We start from the raw sequence: 19,543 nt of genomic DNA on the forward strand, positions 1-19,543 counted from the left end.
ATGCTCATGCTCTTCTTTCTTGCAGTGATGGTAGCTCTAACTCGCCCAGCATCTTGGTGATAGATCCTGGTGTCCTGGATTTATAGTCATTTGTGATAAAGCGTGCTGATCTATTTTGGACTCTTGTTTTAGACTCTTCGATCATGAAATGTGCGTTTTAGAATAGATGAGAAAACAGTCATATGCTCAAATATATACCGTATTTCCTCTATTAAGCACCGGTTCTCTAATAAGCGCCGGGGGTAAAACAATTACGGCAATTAGAGCCAGTAAGTGCCGGGTCCGGAACTCCGTTGAAAATATGCCCGGGCGCTTATTAGATGCAATACGGTACTCACTACGATCCATCCAAGTAAACACACTGAATATATTCACAGCCGGGCTATTAATTCGATCCGTTATAGACAAACGATAGCCAAGACTCCCCATGCATGTTAACTCAGCATCTCTGACACATGTTGAAAGTTCCTTCCAACCTAGCTGATCTCCCAATCAATTAGTGACGACTCACACCAATGCTCCATGGAAATTGTTTCAGTGGCGGATGCCACCATAGGGCTGACTCTTTTTGCAGACACCTGTTGTCACTGATTTTGAATAACCTGTTGGTATTATGTTCATCACTGTTTTGCCAGCTAAGTCCAATAAGAAACATCCTCGGATTGACGTTTTGTATTGCAGTTACAATCACCATGACAGTTTCTTACCTTGAGCCTTAAAAACCGTTTCAAAACCCAAAAGAGCTATCATTTGTTAAACTTCTGCAAATCTATGGGAAAAAGAGAAAACTAACAACACAAAACTTTACCCAGAAAAGGAATTGTGAAAACGGTAGAATTTGGCGGTAACCTTGTGTGTAGTCTATCTATCAAAATATTTGTAGCGCGCTAGGATCTGGCCGAACCACTCAAAAGCGTTAATTGTTGGAGGGGACACAGAAGCAGGTGATCTTGTGATCGCAGATGTCATGTTGGCTGGTAGAGTTTAAAGAGGTCTGCGAGATATGCTGGAGCGAGTCTATGTAGACATTTGAATACCATCACTAGTATTTTGAAACCAGTCCTGTATCTCACAGGTAGCCAGTGGATCTGATGCAGTACAGGAGTAATGTGTTCCCTTCTTCTAGTGCGTGTGATGCTTCTTGCTGCTGCATTTTAGACTCTCAGCAGTTTCTTAATTAGAGAATCCGGCAGTCCTATCAGAAGGGCGTTGCAACAGTCAAGCCGTGATGTGATGTATGCTTGGACCAAGCGTATCTGGAGCGTTCGCTCGTCACGCCGAAGATCCGGGTCCGATTCCCCACATGGGTACAATGTGTGAAGCCCATTTCTGGTGTCTTCCGCCGTGATATTGCTGGAATAATGCTAAAAGAGGCGTAAAACTAAACTCACTCACTACAAACGTAATGAAAATCTTTGTTATTGGCTTTGAAACTGCTCCACGAAGTGGCAATGAGTTCAGTCAAACCAGTTGAGATAATTGGCTCGATATGGTATGTACAGAGGAATAAGCCAATGCGCACTGGCGACTGCGTCTTTCGCAATTTAACAATGTAATTCATTTAAAAAGCTGGTGACAGATGCCGAATCATCAAGTCCTGCAAGAGGGTTGTAGCGGAAACCTACTATCCACGTATGGTCTCTGGTTGGAGTGACAACTCAAACAGGTTTTAGGGACCGTTCATAATTTATGGTGTGTGTGTGTGTGGTTCTCGATAAAAATCATTTCTCTCTCTCTCTCACACACACACACACACACACACACACACACACACACACACACACACAAAAGCCATAAATTATGAAGTCGGTGTAACCACCATTTGCACACTGAAGACACCAGCTGATTGAAGGCAACCTAGGGATGTCCCAAGTCTCAACGTATTTGATCCTATTTTTGTCGTAAGCGCCTTTGCATCTTAGCCACATGCTCTGTGGTTCAGTTGTCAGCGGGAACAGCCGTACAGCAATGTTGTGCTGCCTGAATTGCTGTGGGGCGGGAATAGTCCTGCTGTCACGTGACGTGAGGTCCCTGTATTTGCATAAAGTGTTGTCCATGATCTCGTCTCGGATACGTTCGCCATTCAAATTGCCGTTGAAGGACAACAATTAGGAGATAAATCAGAGGTATGTAACAAAGTTATAATAGCTCTAATTTTTTTATTTAGAACAGAACGCGTAGCTAATATTTACAGCTTCATAATTTCGTTATATACCTCTGATTTTCCAACACAGTACGTTTATCTACATTCTACCATAACCGCGTTATTAAGATTTAAAAAACAACATACTGTGTTGGAAAATCAGAGGTAGGCTATATAGCGTGATTATATACCTTTGCATGACTTTGATTAACCAATCCCAATCCAGTAATTACTAAAGTCACGGTAGAATGGTTGTTTTCTCACCATGGGCCATCGTATACCATATTTCCTCTCAATACTGAAGACGTTGAGTAACGAAACGTTACTGGAACGTCCTGCTTGTCGCCTGGACAACCGATATGGTTGTCTGAATGACGTGTTGCCTTCCCGTTCCCCGGACTTGAACCAGATTGGTGTGAACTGGGAAGATGAGTGCGACAGCAGATGAAACCCAAACCTTGAATGAACTTGGGTAAGCACTCGCTGATCAATGGCGATGATGTCCAGTTAGTATTCCGAAAGGTTCTCCTGTTAAAGGGGAGACGTGTTGCTGTCATGGCTGCACTAAGAGGTCACACTCCATTCGTGACCCACTCGTGTTATTCCGGAACAAGCCGAATACCATCTTGGAGGTTACGGAAAGGAGCGAGTGGTGACGAATGGTCACGAACGACTTTCAATAGTCGTAAGTTAATGTTAGTGTATGGCAGTTACGACTATCTTAGCGCTACGAGAGCTTTAAAAATCTAGGCCCTGGTCCCTGTTCTGCATGCTAACAGCAGATGATTTGCCATCAATTCAGACAATTAAGCATATAAACAGAGCCTTGCGCCGATAACGTTACGACCTGTCGTAACTCTATAGTTTATCACAGGTTAACGAATGTCGTAGGGCTACGAACGCATTTTGGATCGTTACGAACGTTTTATTGTAGGTAACCATGAACCAGCCAAAGCAGGTATTTGTAGACAGCAGTTGGAACATGATTCAAGATAGGCAATGCAGTTCGAGGACAGGTGACATTCGCGACCAACTCGTGTTATTCCCGGACAAGTCTACAAGGTCACTGAAATTGGCGAGCGGTGACAAGAGCATGGGATAAGAGTGACAGTTGCATTTTTCACAGGTTGAATGTTCTTCCGTACACTAATGTAACATTTTAATCTTGAAGTTACAAATGCATGAAGTACTCAACATAACAAACGGGCTTCACACATTGTAACCATGTGGGGAATCGAACCCGGGTGTTCAGCGTGATGAGCGAACGCTTTAACCACTAGGCTACACCACCACCCTTTAACTCTATGTAGAAAACAGCGAGGTGGGAAGGTTTACGCAAATACCCCCAGCAATCCATCAGCAATTCATCTATCTAAAAGGGTCCAGCACCAGCCTTATACCAATTTTTGGTCTCTGGGTAGAGTGACACCTCAATGATGTTATACAGTCTGTAGTGTCGGACTTAACCACCATTTGCGTATATACAGGCGTGGTAGCCGCACAGCACTGAAGACACCAACTGATTGAAAACCGCAGGGTATGTTGTTCCAAGTGTCGATGCTGTTCCAAGTGTCAACCTATTTGGTCCTTGTTTGTGATAATTGGTTTCAGATTTTTGAGGGCATGGTGGGTAGCCTAATGGTAAAAGTGTCTGCTCATCATGCTGAAGACCCCGGTTCAATTCCCCACATGGGTACAATGTGTGAAGCTAATTTATGGTGTCCCCTGTGGTGATATTGCTGTAATGTTGCTAAAAGCAACGTAAAACCATGCTCAACATTATCATCACCAGATTTTGAGACATGTGGCAAACAAGTCCCGATGAGGTGTGAGGTTATCCAATGGAATACATCCAACATGGCAAGTCTGTTCTATTGTCACTGTAATCCGACAGGATAAGCTGTTGACCTTTCTTGGTATCTGGCAATCTTCCATCCTGCACTTGATGGCAAGACTATTACTTTCTACTGGAAACACGTAGTGGTTGCAAATCATTGACGGCAAACTACAGATATTTCCTGGATCCGAGATGAATTACTTATGAGTATGGTTCCTTGATGTCTATGCTGATCCAGTTATCACTCTTGGGTGAAATCGACAAACTGAACTCACTGCAAATGTCGTCTTCAAAATTGAAACAATCAATTAATCTGTTTAATATTTATTTTCAGAAATAACATAGATCTGTTAACAAGTAAAGAACTGCTAATATTAATACAACTTGAACAAAAGAATGACAAATTTGCTACAGAATGTAATTTGCAAAATAGTATGAAACACCAGCAGACATACACTGATATATTTCGTTTTCTCTTTTGTCAACTTTGATCATCATTGGAACTGCGTCTTATTTCACGTCAGTCATTTTGTATCCAGGAGTGGATTTGTGCTGATGTATATCTGGCTTCCTGTTTATACAAAATAATTTGACTGGTTGTCGCTTTGTGTTTTCCTTCAAGGAATAAATGAGGAGGTAAATATATACGATGAAGAGGGATTTGACTGGGGCTATTTGGTGATCTGTAGTATACATATAAACAGCATGTTAACATAAACATCACAAGAATTGAAGGTTATTGTTTGTTAAGATCTTGCATAAATGGTATCAATGCAGTTTATGAGTTATTGTCCTGAATACACTGGGCGCAGTCTGCTTAGAACCATCGGCTGAACAAGCTAATTTGAGCTGAGTGAGTGAGTATGGTTTCACACCGCTTTTAGCAATATTGCAGCAATATCACAGCGGTGGGGGACACCAGAAATGGGCCTCACACATTGTACCCATGTGGGGAATCGAACCTGTCTTTGTCATGACGAGCGAACACTTTTTAACCACAAGGCTACTCCATTGCCCCTAATCTGAGCTGAAACCAGAGGAGCCTTGTCAACAGGAAATCATTATCTTAAGTTCACCACATATTTCTCCAGAAGTTTTAAGATGAACCAGATAATTCAGTTTCTCTGGCCCCTTCTTGACAGTCCAGGTGGGTAACCTCTTGGCTAAATTCTTTTGTTTTGATTTTTTGGCCAATCTGAGAAGAAATTCTGTTTCATTTACACACAGAAATGGAGCAGCAAGAATGAAACAAGCAGGGCAAGGTAAATGTTTTCCCACATTCCTGACACATGTGGTTTGACTCAGATGGGTCTGTAGGACACACGAGTGTTAATGTTTCCTCACATTCCTGACACATGTGGTTTGACTCAGATGGGCCTGTTGGACACACGAGTGTTAATGTTTCCTCACATTCCTGACACATGTGGTTTGACTCCATTCTGAATTTTCGAATGGGCCTGTAGGACACACGAGTGTTAATGTTTCCTCACACTCCTGACACATGTGGTTTGACTCAGATGGGCCTGTAGGACACACGAGTGTTAATGTTTCCTCACGCTCCTGACACATGTGGTTTGACTCAGATGGGCCTGTAGGACACACGAGTGTTAATGTTTCCTCACACTCCTGACACATGTGGTTTGACTCAGATGGGCCTGTAGGACACACGAGTGTTAATGTTTCCTCACACTCCTGACACATGTGGTTTGACTCAGATGGGCCTGTAGAACACACGAGTGTTAATGTTTCCTCACACTCCTGACATGTGGTTTGACTCAGATGGGCCTGTAGGACACACGAGTGTTAATGTTTCCTCACTCTCCTGACACATGTGGTTTGACTCAGATGGGCCTGTAGGACACACGAGTGTTAATGTTTCCTCACACTCCTGACACATGTGGTTTGACTCAGGTGGGCCTGTAGGACACACGAGTGTTAATGTTTCCTCACGCTCCTGACACATGTGGTTAGACTCAGATGGGCCTGTAGGACACATGAGTGTTAATGTTTCCTCGCACTCACTAACCTGATAAGGTAGGATTCTACTTTGACTCCTAATGTCAGTTTACTTGATTGTGTAAACTCTTTCCCACATTCAGCATACTGATATGGCTTGATTCCACAGTGGCACCTCATGTGTCTCAGCAAATTCGACGAGAGTGTAAATTGTTTCTCACCTTCGCCACACAGAAAAGGCCTCACTCCACTGTAACCTTTCTACTATGACTACTATTTCCTGCTGTGAGTCAACATGTGTCTCGTCAGGTTATATGATTTTGTGAACTGTTTCCCACATTCAGTGCACTCATAAGGCTTGATTCCACTGTGAATCAATATGTGTCTCGTCAGGTTACTTGATTGTGTGAATTGTTTTCCACATTCAGAGCACTTATAAGGCTTGATTTCACTGTGAATCCTTGAATGAACGAGCAGGTTACTTGAATACATAAATCTTTTCTTACACTCACCACACTGAAAAGGTTTGATTCCAGTGTGAACCCTCATGTGTGTCTGGAGATGACATAGAAGTTTATACCTTTTATCACACACAGTGCATTCATAAGGCTTCACTGCACTGTGACTTGTTATGTGTGACTTCAAATGACATGGTTGTGTAAACTTTTTCCCACATTTAGTACATTTATAAGGCTTCTCTCCAGTGTGAATCCTCAAATGACTTTTCAGGTTAAATGAACGAGGAAACGTTTTCCCACATTCACCACACTTATGACGATGCCTTAATGGAACCTCCACTGTGACCCTTCTATTGTGAATCTTCATGTGTTTCTGCAAGGTAGATAACTGCTTTAACTCTTTCCCACATTCCCCACACTTGAAATGCTTGATTTTACTGTGAGTATTTAAATGAGCCTGCAGTGCATCCTTTAGTAGAAATGTTTTCTCACACTCACCACACTCATAAGGCTTCATTCCCGTATGTGTCAACATGTGTCTCGTCAGGGTACTTGACTGAGAGAATTGTTTCCCACATTCAGCGCACTCATAAGGCTTGATTCCACTGTGAATCCTTGAATGAACGTGTAGTGCAGTTGAACTTGTAAACGTTTTCTCACACTCACCACACTGATATGGCTTGATTCCACTGTGAGTTAACATGTGTCTTGTCAGGTTATATGATTGTGTGAACTGTTTCCCACATTCAGTGCACTCATAAGGCTTTATTCCACTGTGAATCCTTAAATGAATGCGAAGGGCAGTTGCATTTGTAAACGTGTTCTCACACTCACCACACTGATAGGGCTTGATTCCACTGTGAACCCTCATGTGTGTCCGGAGATCACCCGGAAGTTTATACCTTTTATCACACACACTGCATTCATAAGGCTTGATTGTACTGTCACTGGTTATGTGTGACTTCAAGTGACATGGTTGTGTAAAAGTTTTCCCACATTTAGTACATTTATAAGGCTTCTCTCCAGTGTGAATCCTCAAATGAGTGTTCAGGTCACATGAACGTCGAAACGCTTTCCCATATTCACCACACTTATGGCGATTCCTTGATGGAACCTCACAGGCTTTTCTTTTCTCAGCATCATCTGTTACCAGCATCAGTGTTCTCTCACAGTCAATGTTTCCACCTACATCAGTAACAGAATGTTTCTTGAGACCACCTGAGTCAGTAACAGGTTCTTGTTTCAGGTACCCTATGTCCAGCAATTCTCTCTCACAATCAGTGTTTCCACCTGTGTCAGAAACAGAATGTTTCTTGAGACCACCTGAGTCAGTAACAGGCTCTTTTTTAACATCACTTGTTTCAAGTAATTCTCTCTCACAGTCAGTGTTTGCTCCTATATCAGTAACAGGTTCTTGTTTCAGGTCATCTATTTCCAGCAATTCTCTCTCACAGTCAGTGTTTGCACCTGTATCAGTAACAGGTTCTTGTTTCAGGTCCCCTTTCAGCAATTCCCCTATGTCCAGCAATTCTCTCTCACTGTCAATGTTTCCACCTGAGTCAGTAACAGGCTCTTTTTTGACATCACTTGTTTCTAGCAATGCTCTCTCACAGTCTCTCACATGTGTTTCAGTAACAGAGCCATGATTCTGCTGTTGAACTTGCACGTCCATCATCAGATTGTGGATGTTATGCTCTTCACTGAAAACATAAGAGTCACCATTTTCTTTATCATGTTCATGAAGTGAGTGAGTGAGTTTAGTTTTATGTTGCTTTTAGCAATATTCCAGCAATATCATGACAGGGGACACCAGAAATGGGCTTTATACATTGTACCCATGTATGGAATCGAACCCGGGTCTTCAGCGAGTGAATGCTTTAACCACTAGGCTACCACACTGCCCCTCATCCTCATGCAAGAAATGTTCCCAATAAACCACCACCAAGGGTGAGTAAGTGAGTTTAGTTTTACAACGCTTCCAGCAATATTCCCTTTTCTTTATTCCAAACAATTTTTACTATAAATGTTTGCTTTAATACGTAATGCATCAACCAAACAGATATTAAAGTGAAAAAATAACATTTTTATTGGTTTTACAGAACAATTTGATCTTCTTAAAGGCTTGGTACTACCCAATCACAACATGACTTTCTTTGTCATATTTCAGTATGGAGGACAATGGCAAGATGTTCAGGGTTAAACGCCTTGCCAATTGTAAACTGTCAGTGTGACAGGTATTTGACTATCTTGCCTGTATATAAGATGGCTTACACACCAATGATAAAGATGGTTTGTGGATCACGACAAGCCATAGTGAGATATAATAGAAACACTGGTCCAGTTAGAACATTTCCAAATTTGCCCCCCTCAGTGACAAAAATGATGTCTACTGCTAATCCTTGTTCTGACCTGCACCCTAAGTTCCCGTGCTAGTTCAGGTGATCAATGGACTTGTCTTTGTATACGTCTGTGATGGCTGCCATCAGTGGAAAAAGATATACAGTGACACCCTTGATATCCAGACACATTCTTTTTTGCGTAAATCTGCTGGATAACTGAATATCCAAATATCTGGATTTCTGTCATCCAGGCTTAGGTGTTGAAACGGTAGCGAGCATACACGTCTGCTTTAAAATCATTTCCAAAACAGCATGGTCGTTTTGATTTGCCAATTACAATTCACTCTGTGTCAGAGAGGCCTACTAATCACCACCAAAACCAAGTTGATCGGTCATTAATCCGGATTAGCAGACCTTGTCTCATGTCAAGACACGTGGAACACTCACGCTTCACTTCACACGGTCAGCGGAAGGTCAAAGCTTCATGTGGATAAGTGAGTCAATTCTGTGTTGATTTAGCCAGTTGGTTTGTAAAATTTACTAGCCGGGAACGGAAACCGCATATCTGTTACAGTCACTGTTATAACGTACGAGATTGTTTATTTATGAAAACTGACTGGAAGGCGAAGTTTCCGGATACTTGGGGTCCGGGTATCCAGGGTCTGACTGTACTCACCTTTTGTCGAAAACTTGTTATAATCACCATTTCATAGATTTTCATAAAACAAATGCTCATGATATAGTCAACTTTCCTTTTAGAAAGTGAACACGTCACACTGAAGTAGCATCATTACTTACTTGAAAAAAAGTGTTTACTTTGACTTTAACATTGATGTTTTATAAAAATACTAGCAATAATGACTTTGGGTTGATTTATGATACACTGTGATCAGAGGGAATGATATCACAGTCTGTGTCACAGTTGAAACACTCCAATGAAACACTCAAAATATGCAAATGAACAAAAGGAATAATGACCCTCGGTTTGGAATCATACTGGCTGACTGACTGAGTGAGTTTGGTTTTACGCCGCTTTTAGCAATATTCAGTTCCCATTTCTGGATAAGTTTACAAGAAAATACACACTTTAGTCATAATCTCTGCACATAAATACATACCTAGGGGATGCAACATTATTGTAACATGTAACATCCTTTTTTGTGCTAGGATCTGACCAGGTTTGTTATTAAACCAATAAAGTTAACACAACACATAATACTAGAGGCCTGATTCCTTTTGTTTCAGCCTGATAGATGTTGGTGTAATGTTTTTTATCACAAGCACTTCATCAAAAATCTGTGTTAGTAACTGGAGAGATTCTACAGATCCTGTTTCTAGATATGCTTTCACAGCAAGTATTCCTTAAGTGTGTGACTTAAGGTGTGATTATAATAATTCTTTCCTATATTCAGGACATTTTAGGGCTTGATTCCATGTCAGGCTTGGCGTCACTGTGATTCTTCATGTGTCTATGAAGGGCAGATGAGTCTGTACATTTGTTCCCACATCACCACACTGAAAAGGCATCACTCTACTGTGACATGTGCTTTTTCATGTCATATAAGAGCAGAAACATTCCCACAGTTCTGACACATATGTGGCGCACTGTGATTCCTCAGATGGGCCTGCACAGGAGTGTGTGTAAATGTTTTGTCACACTGCTGATAAGGTTCTTTTTAGGAGATTAACATCATGTGTTGGCCAATTTCCGGGTGTTATTGAGTATTTGAAGCACAGGAATTAATTTGGAAATGAATTTCAAATGAAATATTCCCGTTCTTCAAATACTCAACAACCAAATAGCCAACAAATGATGTTTATTGATGTTTATCTTCAAATACTCAAATGATGTTTATTGATGTTTAAATCTTCAAATACTCAATAACCAAATAGCCAACAAATGATGTTTATCAACATTGTAAACACAAAAGTAAACCAAAGGGTCCACACACGTTTTTGTGTCTGCACTCATTGACATCGAGTACGGGTACAGCAGTGAAATGTCATCAGCCGGACGTTTCAGCTGGTTCCTATAGTAGCATCTGGAACTGCACATTTGTGACATCATTCCATGTATCGGCAAAGGGATATATCAGCAAATTCTTTCCCACATTCTCCACACTTAAAAAGCTTCACTTTACTATGAATGCTTTGAAGGGCCTTCAGATGACTTGGGTGTTGAAATGCATTCCCACATTCACTACAAACATTAGGCTTGATTCTAATGTGACTCTCTCTGTGTTTATGCAGGTCAGATAAATGTGTAAATTCTTCCCCACACTCAACACACCGAAAAGGCTTCACTTTACTGTGGCACACATGCTGTTTCAAGTCAGTTTAGTTCACAAAAAATCCCCCACATCCCTTACACACATGTGGTTGGACTCCACTGTGATTCTTCAGATGGGCTCATATACAATTGAGTTAACACACTGATAAACCTCAGTTACACTGTGAGTCAAGATATGGTGTATCTTCAGGTCCTTTGATTGTCGGAATTGTTCCCCACATTCAGTACATGGATAAGGCTTGATCGCACTATGAATTCTCAAATGAGCTCTGAGGGAATTTGAGTATGGAAACGATTTCTCACACTCCCCACACTGATAAGGCTTGATTCCAGTGTGAACCCTCATGTGTGTCTGGAGATGACATAGATGTTTATACCTTTTATCACACACAGTGCATTCATAAGGCTTGATTGTACTGTGACTGGACATGTGTGACTTCAAGTGACTTGATTTTGGAAACGTTTTCCCACATTCACCACACTTATGATGATGCCTTGATGGAACCTCCACTGCGACCCTTCTATTATGAATATCCATGTGTTTCTGCAAGGTAGATGACCGTGGAAATTCTTTCCCACATTCACAACACTTATGATGATGCCTTAATGGAACCTCCACTGCGACCCTTCTATTGTGAATATTCATGTGTTTCTGCAAGGTAGATGACCGTGGAAATTCTTTCCCACATTCCCCACACTTTAAATGCTTGATTTTTCTGTGTCTATTCAAATGGGCCTTCAGTGCACGCTTTAGTGCAAACGTTTTCCCACACTCACCACACTGATAAGGCTTGATTCCACTGTGTGTCAACATGTGTCTCGTCAGGCTACTTGAACTTGTGAACTGTTTTCCACATTCAGCGCACTCATAAGGCTTGATTTCACTGTGAATCCTTGAATGGACGAGCAGGCTACTTGAATAAGTAAATGTTTTCTCACACTCACCACACTCATAAGGCTTGATTCCACTGTGAATCCTTGAATGAAGGTGTAGTGCAGTTGAATTTGTAAATGTTTTTTCACACTCACCACATTGGTATGGCTTGATTCCACTGTGTGTCAACATGTGTCTCGTCAGGTTACTTGAACGTGTGAACTGTTTTCCACATTCAGTGCATTCATAAGGCTTGATTCCACTGTGAATCCTTGAATGAAGGTGTAGTGCAGTTGAATTTGTAAATGTTTTTTCACACTCACCACATTGATATGGCTTGATTCCACTGTGAGTTAACATGTGTCTTGTCAGGTTATATGATTGTGTGAACTGTTTTCCACATTCAGCGCACTCATAAGGCCTGATTTCACTGTGAATCCTTGAATGGGCGAGCAGGTTACTTGAATAAGTAAATGTTTTCTCACACTCACCACACTGATAAGGCTTGATTCCACTGTGAACCCTCATGTGTATCTGAAGATCACTTAGACGTTTATACCTTTTATCACACACACTGCATTCATAAGGCTTGATTGTACTGTGACTGTTCATGTGTGTCTTCAAGTGACTTGATTGTGCAAACTCCTTTCCACATTTAGTACATTTATGAGGCATCTCTCCACTGTGAATCCTCATGTGTGTCTGGAGGTCATCTAGACGTTTATACCTTTTATCACACACACAGCATTCATAAGGCTTGATTGTACTGTGACTGGTCATGTGTGTCTTCAAGTGACTTGATTGTGTAAACTCCTTCCCACATTTAGTACATTTATGAGGCTTCTCTCCACTGTGAATCCTCAAATGAGTGTTCAGGGTACATGAACGTTGAAACGCTTTCCCACATTCTCCACACTTATGATGATGCCTTGATGGAACCTCACAGGCTTTGCTGTTCTTAGCATCATCTGTTACCAGCATCAGTGTTCTCTCAGAGTTAGTGTTGCCACCTGTGCCAGTAACAGGCTCTTTTTGGACTTCACTTGTTTCTAGTAATGCTCTGTTACAGTCTCTCACATGTGCTTCAATGACAGAGCCATGATTCTGTTGTTGACCTTGCACGTCCATCATCTGATTGTTGATGAAATGCTGTTCACTGAAAACATAGGAGTCACCATTTTCTTTATCATGTTCATGAAGTGAGTGAGTGAGTGATTGAGTTAGTGAGTTTATTTTTTATGCCGCTTTTAGCAATATTCCAGCAGGGGACACCAGATATGGGCTTTAAACATTGTACCCATCAGGGAATTAGAAACACAGGTCTTTGGCATGACACGAATGCTTTAACCACTAGGCTACACCACCGCCCATCCCATCAAGGAAAATACACACCAGTATCGGTGGATTGTGAGCTCTTACTTCCCAATAAAAGCATAATCAACCAAATAAATATTATCATTTACTATAAATGTTTGCTTCAATAAGTATTATAAATTCATCAAACAAAAAGTAATTAAAAGTGAAAAAATAATATTTTCATCGATTTTACATCAAGCTTAAAGGCTTGGTACTATCCAGATTCTAACCAAGATCTTAAAGAGTGTCCACCCTATGTTCCCATGCTAGTTGAGGTGATCAATGGAGTTGACTTTGCATATGTTTATGCAGTGTATGAAATAAGGCCCGTCCGACCGCCCAAACAGGCTAGATTTCTGCCAGACAGTCTAATCTTACAGCTAGCCAGCCTGATGGATGGGTGGAAAAAAATATTCAGATAACGTGTCCACTGGCACTGTCTATTTAGTATTTAAGAAGGACTGGTTAAATCTCTTCTGGGCTGGTAAGTTTTTGAAGTTACCAAATGTCAGGGTGGGTTTTTGGCTTATTTCATACATTGGTTTATGAGATGGCTGCCATCAGTGAGTAAAGATATTCTCACCTATTGACGAAAACTTGTCATCAATACTATTTGATAGTGATTCATAACAAATGTTGATATAGTCAACTTTACTTTTGGAAAGTGAATAAGTCACACTGAAGTAGCATCATTACCATCTTGAAAAAAGGAGTTTTCCTTGATTGTAACACTGAGGTTTATAAATATAGGAGCAATAATGGCTTTGGGTTGATTTATGATACACTGTGATCTGAGGGAATCATATCAGTACACATTAAACTTTGCATCATAATCATTACAGGGTGATATTTGACAGGAGATATATATTGGAATGCATGGTTCACTTCTGGTACCATACTCTACTTGTGAAAATACACCATAGCAAAACATGAAACAGATCAATGTTACTTTAACATTATTTGGGGCAGTGGTTGAGTTTAGTTTTACTCCACTTTTAGCAATATTCCAGCAATATCATGGCAGTGGACACAGAAATGGGCTTTACACATTGTTCCCATGTGGGGGAAGAGAATCCTGGTATTCAGCGTGACAGGCGAACACTTTAACCACTAAGCACCTTCAAGAAAATCATGCATTTGCCACATTCTGGTTATATACTCAAAGCCATTAAAAACGCAATTACTAATTTATGTAATATTTCTGGTAAAGATTTGGTGGACTATTCCCCTCATGGCACATACAAGCCCCTTCTTGTGGAGTTCTGGGTTTGAATCCAAGATCAGTTCTCAGTAATGAACTTTATTGTTCAAAAAGCAACATTTGCCTGTATCCATGAGTTTAAGCAGTCCTAACTCACATGTTTAGCCACATGCATCCCTGGACTCTGGTCCTTTAAAGACAGCTCCAAAATTCGTCACTTGGGAAAAATGTAACGCCTAACAGCAAAATAACAGAATGCTCAATTGTGATTATTGTTATTTCACTATCAACTAAAAGTTGCAAATGAAATATTACAATAGTGGAATATATAATTCCTGGGAAATGAGAGCTTTAGATACAATTTTTCCAATCATTGAACCAAATTCTGTTAGTTCATCTCAATGTGTATGCCTCAACTGAATCGCATTCAGATCTTGCTATGGAAGGCTCCGTTTAAGAGAAAATACACACAGTAATCATAATCTCTACAAATAAAAAACACACCCAACAGAAGAGGAAGTACAACATATATGTTGATTATTACATCCAGTGATGTTTTGATTGCCAAGTTTACATCTTTGATCATGTTTGTTATCTCCAGTATGTTCCCCTGAAACAATACAAGGCATATTTCTCCTGCTCCTAATAACCAAGGCTTCATTCCACTTTATCTCACCATTTGCCCAACACAAACGCAGTTAAAACCATACCACAATGGAGTGATAAGGTCATTTTTGTCTGTAAGAGTGGTTACTTGACTTCTGTTTCTGGTGACATTGCTCTCGTGTTGCCTCTGAGAAACACCACGTGTTGCTTTTGTAAAGTTTTTGACACACACTGAACAGATTGATTTTATTGTGATTCTGAATGTCTGTTTCAGGTGATATGAATGATTGTGAAAACTCTCCCACATTCCGTACAGATGAGGCTCGATTCCAGGAAAGGATCAGTTCTGCTGTGATCCCTGATGTATCTCTGCAGGTTAGATGAATTTGTTAGATGAACAGGTTAGATGAACTGTACCAGGCGCAGCCCTTGCTGCTCGCTGAACCGCACTGTCTCAAGCGCTGTCTTGCTATATCGCGGTAATTGCTCCGTCTCCCTTCCCTTGCATCTTTAGAGTCAAACAACCCTTTACAATCCTTAGGGTTAGGTTATGGCACCCTTTACGATCCTTAGGGTTAGGGTTTAGGGTTAGGCACCCTTTATGATCATTAGGGTTAGGGTTTAGGGTTAGGCACCCTTTCCGATCCTTAGGGTTAGGGGTTAGGGTTAGGGAACCTTTTCGATCCTTAGGGAACCTTTTCGATCCTTAGGGTTTAGGGTTAGCACCTTTTCCGATCCTTAGGGTTAGGGTTGGAAGAGGCGTAGGGTAAGGGTCCCTTTCCGATTCTTATTTAGGGTTTGACTTTACCTTAGGGCAGTATAATCCTATTATATCCAATTGAAACACATTTCGATCCATCCGGTACTCGTCAGTACAGTCCAAGAAATAATGGCGCGAAAAACAGTGAATGGGAAGGGCGTGGCACAGTGGGGCAGAAGCGCGAAAAATGTAAACAAACCATTGCGCTTGCGCAGTGGTTTGTTTTCATTTCTCGCGCTTCCGCCTTACTTCATTAACTGTGATGGTCCTCGTGGTCCCGAGGTAGAGCGTCCGCCAATTACGTCACCAATTAACGAAGTCAGTAATCCGGCCAAGCGCGTTCAAGCCCCAACAGCGCTAATTTATACTAATTATCTGAAAAAGTGCACCCGGTAAAGTGCAGTACACTCGGACCTCGTTGTATCGCGGCATTCATGGTATCGCGGCAAACCGTATTTCGGGTTTTCCGTGCAAGACACGCCTCCTAGCGGTGATTTGAATATGTAAATCGACAGCCAGATGTCAGTCACTTGTTTACTTTTTAGAAACCAGCAGGATGTATCGAATCTTCGTGAGCATTATGCAGCAGAAATATTAACATTAAACGCTTGAATCTAATGGAATCTGTCTGAACCCCATTCATCAAATACACGCTATAATATTTACGTGTCGTATATGACCCTTCCCACTTGATCTGAGCAAGGTCGTCTACATCTCATTGTTGCCATATAAGGTAGTGGAAGTGACGTCATGAGCTTTATTTATCTTCCAGTGAATACCAAAATTTGTAATTCAAATAAGGACACAAAATGCAAAAATGATCCCTGTTCACTGAAAATGATTTTGCACACTCTAACAAACTAGAAATTTAGAAAGGATTTTATTATACTGTTGTTCACATAATTATTTATTCATATTATAACATTTATTATTTCAAATAATATTTTGCATTGAGATATTGTTGAAATCATGCCTGAAATAAAACAAAAAACAACAGTATGAACAAATATAAAGTAAATCATGATGAAAATGATGTATTATGGAAGTTTGGTGATTTCCTTGAATAAAATTTCATAATGGATACAGTTTTGTGCACCTTCGATTACAAAAAATACCTCAACTGATTTCACATTAAGGTGAGTTGAACAATTTCATTTTTTGTTCCCTACTTCGCCTTGCAATCCGAGTTTTAGTGTTTACCACGATACAATGGAGTTCTATCCTTTGGTAAATATTAACCGGCTTCGTTGGTTTAATGGCTATCGCTGAAACACTATCAAAGTTAAAATAATATTCTTTTCACAAATGTGTTGATTAAAAGTGATGTTAATCGGATTTAATAATAGAATAGGGGCTAGAATGAAATTTACCGACCGCGGCCCGGCGTGTGCAGAACGCTCGCTAATGAGCATTTATCGTGCATCTGGCTATAGTGCAGCTGTTCTGTAGCTCTACTGCACTGTCTTACTATAACGCAGAACCTTGACTTAGGGTTCATTGGGCACCCCTTGGATCCTTAGGGTTAGGGTTGGGCACCCCTTATGATCCTTAGGGTTTAGGGTTAGGGTTGGGCACCCCTTTACGATCCTTAGGGTTAAGGGTTAGGGTTAACCTACCTTTGGACAGAGTAATCCCATTGCATCCCATTGGTTTTGAAACATGTTTCGTCCCACCAGGACTTGTCAGTGCAGCCTGGTTACCAAAAGGAAACTGCAGACGTGTTTCGGTTGTTGTCTTTATTTTTCTTGGACGAAACACGTCGGGAAGCTCTAATTCTTCTCAGCGAGGAGCTTCCGTTCTATGCGATCCACCACACAATCAAGAGTAGGTGCATATACACATTTCACAGCATCCAGGAAAGCGAGGTACTTGTCCGGAGCCCCAGACAAGTATTTTTGGCGAAAGATGTACTCCACAAAGTAAGAATCATATAACGCTTTCTGTGTCCCGGATCCTGGAAGTCCAGTGTTTTTCACAGCTTGCCACGTAGACTCAATGGTGTTTGTGTGAGCGCCTGTCTCAGGGTCCTTAAGGTGTTCACTATGATTCACAGTCATGTGGGTGTAGCCCAGCTTCCCCAGCTTGCTGTAGGCCTTTCAACAATCGGTGATGATTGTAGTTCCTTTGGCCACATGCATCTCCATAGCGGAGATGAGGGTGTCGGCACTTCGGTCGGTCAGTTGGCGAGAAGGCGTCTGAAACCGGAAAGAGTAGTCATCAGTTGAAAGAAGGGATGGAGTCGGCTAACGGAAGCTCTCCGGAGGAATGGATTCGCGTCGCATCGTTCATCCGGAGCTTAAGAATGCCTTTCTGAAGCCGCCGATTCGCTGTCATAGTCAGATAGGCTCTTCTGGTCGCCCATGACCGTTATCGTACATTTACGACCAAATCGAGTGCCGTTATGTAGCCATTGCCGCGATTATTTCATTTCTGGATTGTCAATATCCTGTTTTATATTTCCAGCGATAGGCGGGGATTTACTCATGGAATGGTGCGTCGTTCATTTATATGGAAAAGGTCGTAATGGATCAACGGAGCATCATGATCGTGATTCAATCGTATCCTTGAGAATGGCATCGTTACCATAAAGCGAATGAAATTGCCAGGTTCTCAACTCGTTTATTGAGATTCATGCCGATTAAATCGAAAAGCGTCGAAAATGGTTCGAAATTGCGCCATTCATTGATTGCGATATATGCCGGTATCGATGCAATGGTATCGCATCGAAGATGGATATAAAAATGGAAATTGTTGGTACGATTTTCGGCAATTTCCTTTACCATGAACAAAGCGCATGTATCGCTAAATAACGTCGAATCCGTATCGATCGCATGATAAAGTTTTCGCATCGTAGGAGGAAACGCATTTTATGTTCATAACGTTTTATCGAAACAACGTTAACGCATAGAGACCGAAATGAATCACCTTCAGCAATTCCATGAAGATCCATGCGTCGATTATGCGTTCGTTGCTGTTGCTTTCTATGGTTCATCATTAAGTTAAATATCCAGCATAAATGAATACTTATCGATGGAAACGAACTTCGCAGAACGACATGTTCATATCATTTGAACATTTAATGAAATGTTTAGTTTCGAAGTTTGATCCCATCGAATGATGATTTGTTGCGTATTCCATGACAGGATCCTGATCAGTGATACGCAGTTCATCCATCGAGTCGACACCGATATCCCATCCAGCGATGGAATCAAACCACGGAAGTACGAAATGGATTGTCCCAGAACAGGAATCCGAATTTTATCAAAGGTTGATAAAGAAATGGAATGTCATTGATTGAAGATTTTGAAGCCATGGCAGGTACCGGCGATGATGAAAGATGAGATGGATGCGCAGGATGTCGATAGATATGAATGGTTCGATGATGAATTAGGAGAATGATGTTCCTTCCTGCGGTTCGACCTGGCTAAGCGGAGTCAGAGCATAGGCGCTGGTCGGCATCAGGAATAGACCGAGCGGCGGTTTCGGCTTTGTCATTCGTTCGCATACCGAAATTACGCAGCCACGGTTTTAAAATAGCTTCAAAACGAAACCATAGTCGAATAGTCAGTCGGCATCGTCATTTACCGTAAACACCGTTCAGCACCGACGGTTATCACGCCCGCGGTATTCCGGCGACACCATCTCGGCACCGTTTGCTCGGCGCTGCTTCACCGGCCAATATCACTCGTCTGGCCGATAATGGTCATTCGATCTCAACAATGA

The 19,543-nt window shown here is 41.3% G+C and overlaps 1 protein-coding gene across 2 annotated transcripts; it reads right to left on the reverse strand.

Annotated features, from left to right (window-relative positions):
* Positions 1-5,933: 5,933 nt before the first annotated feature.
* LOC124289220 (zinc finger protein 883-like) lies at positions 5,934-11,136 on the reverse strand. Of its 2 annotated transcripts, none has more exons than XM_046725827.1 (2): positions 10,686-11,136; positions 5,934-8,094 (listed from the first exon to the last, which is right to left on the reverse strand). In XM_046725827.1, the coding sequence occupies exons 1-2, from the start codon at positions 10,799-10,801 to the stop codon at positions 6,210-6,212; spliced, it is 2,001 nt and encodes a 666-aa protein (XP_046581783.1). In that variant the 5' UTR covers positions 10,802-11,136; the 3' UTR covers positions 5,934-6,209. The 2 variants fall into 2 exon arrangements, with proteins under 2 accessions (XP_046581783.1, XP_046581792.1); XM_046725836.1 differs by lacking the exon at positions 10,686-11,136 and adding an exon at positions 8,670-10,523.
* Positions 11,137-19,543: the final 8,407 nt, after the last annotated feature.

The sequence above is a fragment of the Haliotis rubra genome, unplaced genomic scaffold (genome assembly GCF_003918875.1).
Source record: "Haliotis rubra isolate DU_JTF1 unplaced genomic scaffold, ASM391887v1 Scf1117, whole genome shotgun sequence".
In the NCBI taxonomy this organism is placed as follows: Eukaryota; Metazoa; Mollusca; class Gastropoda; order Lepetellida; family Haliotidae; genus Haliotis; species Haliotis rubra.

Excerpts from the sequence above, each read along its gene's own strand:
- LOC124289220 (XM_046725827.1), bottom strand. The coding sequence starts at position 10,801 with ATGATGTCACAAATGTGCAGTTCCAGATGCTACTATAGGAACCAGCTG. Across the intron at positions 8,095-10,685 it reads ATGAGTGCAGACACAAAAAC|TGAAGAGCATAACATCCACA; the intron begins GTGTGTGGACCC and ends TTATGTTTTCAG.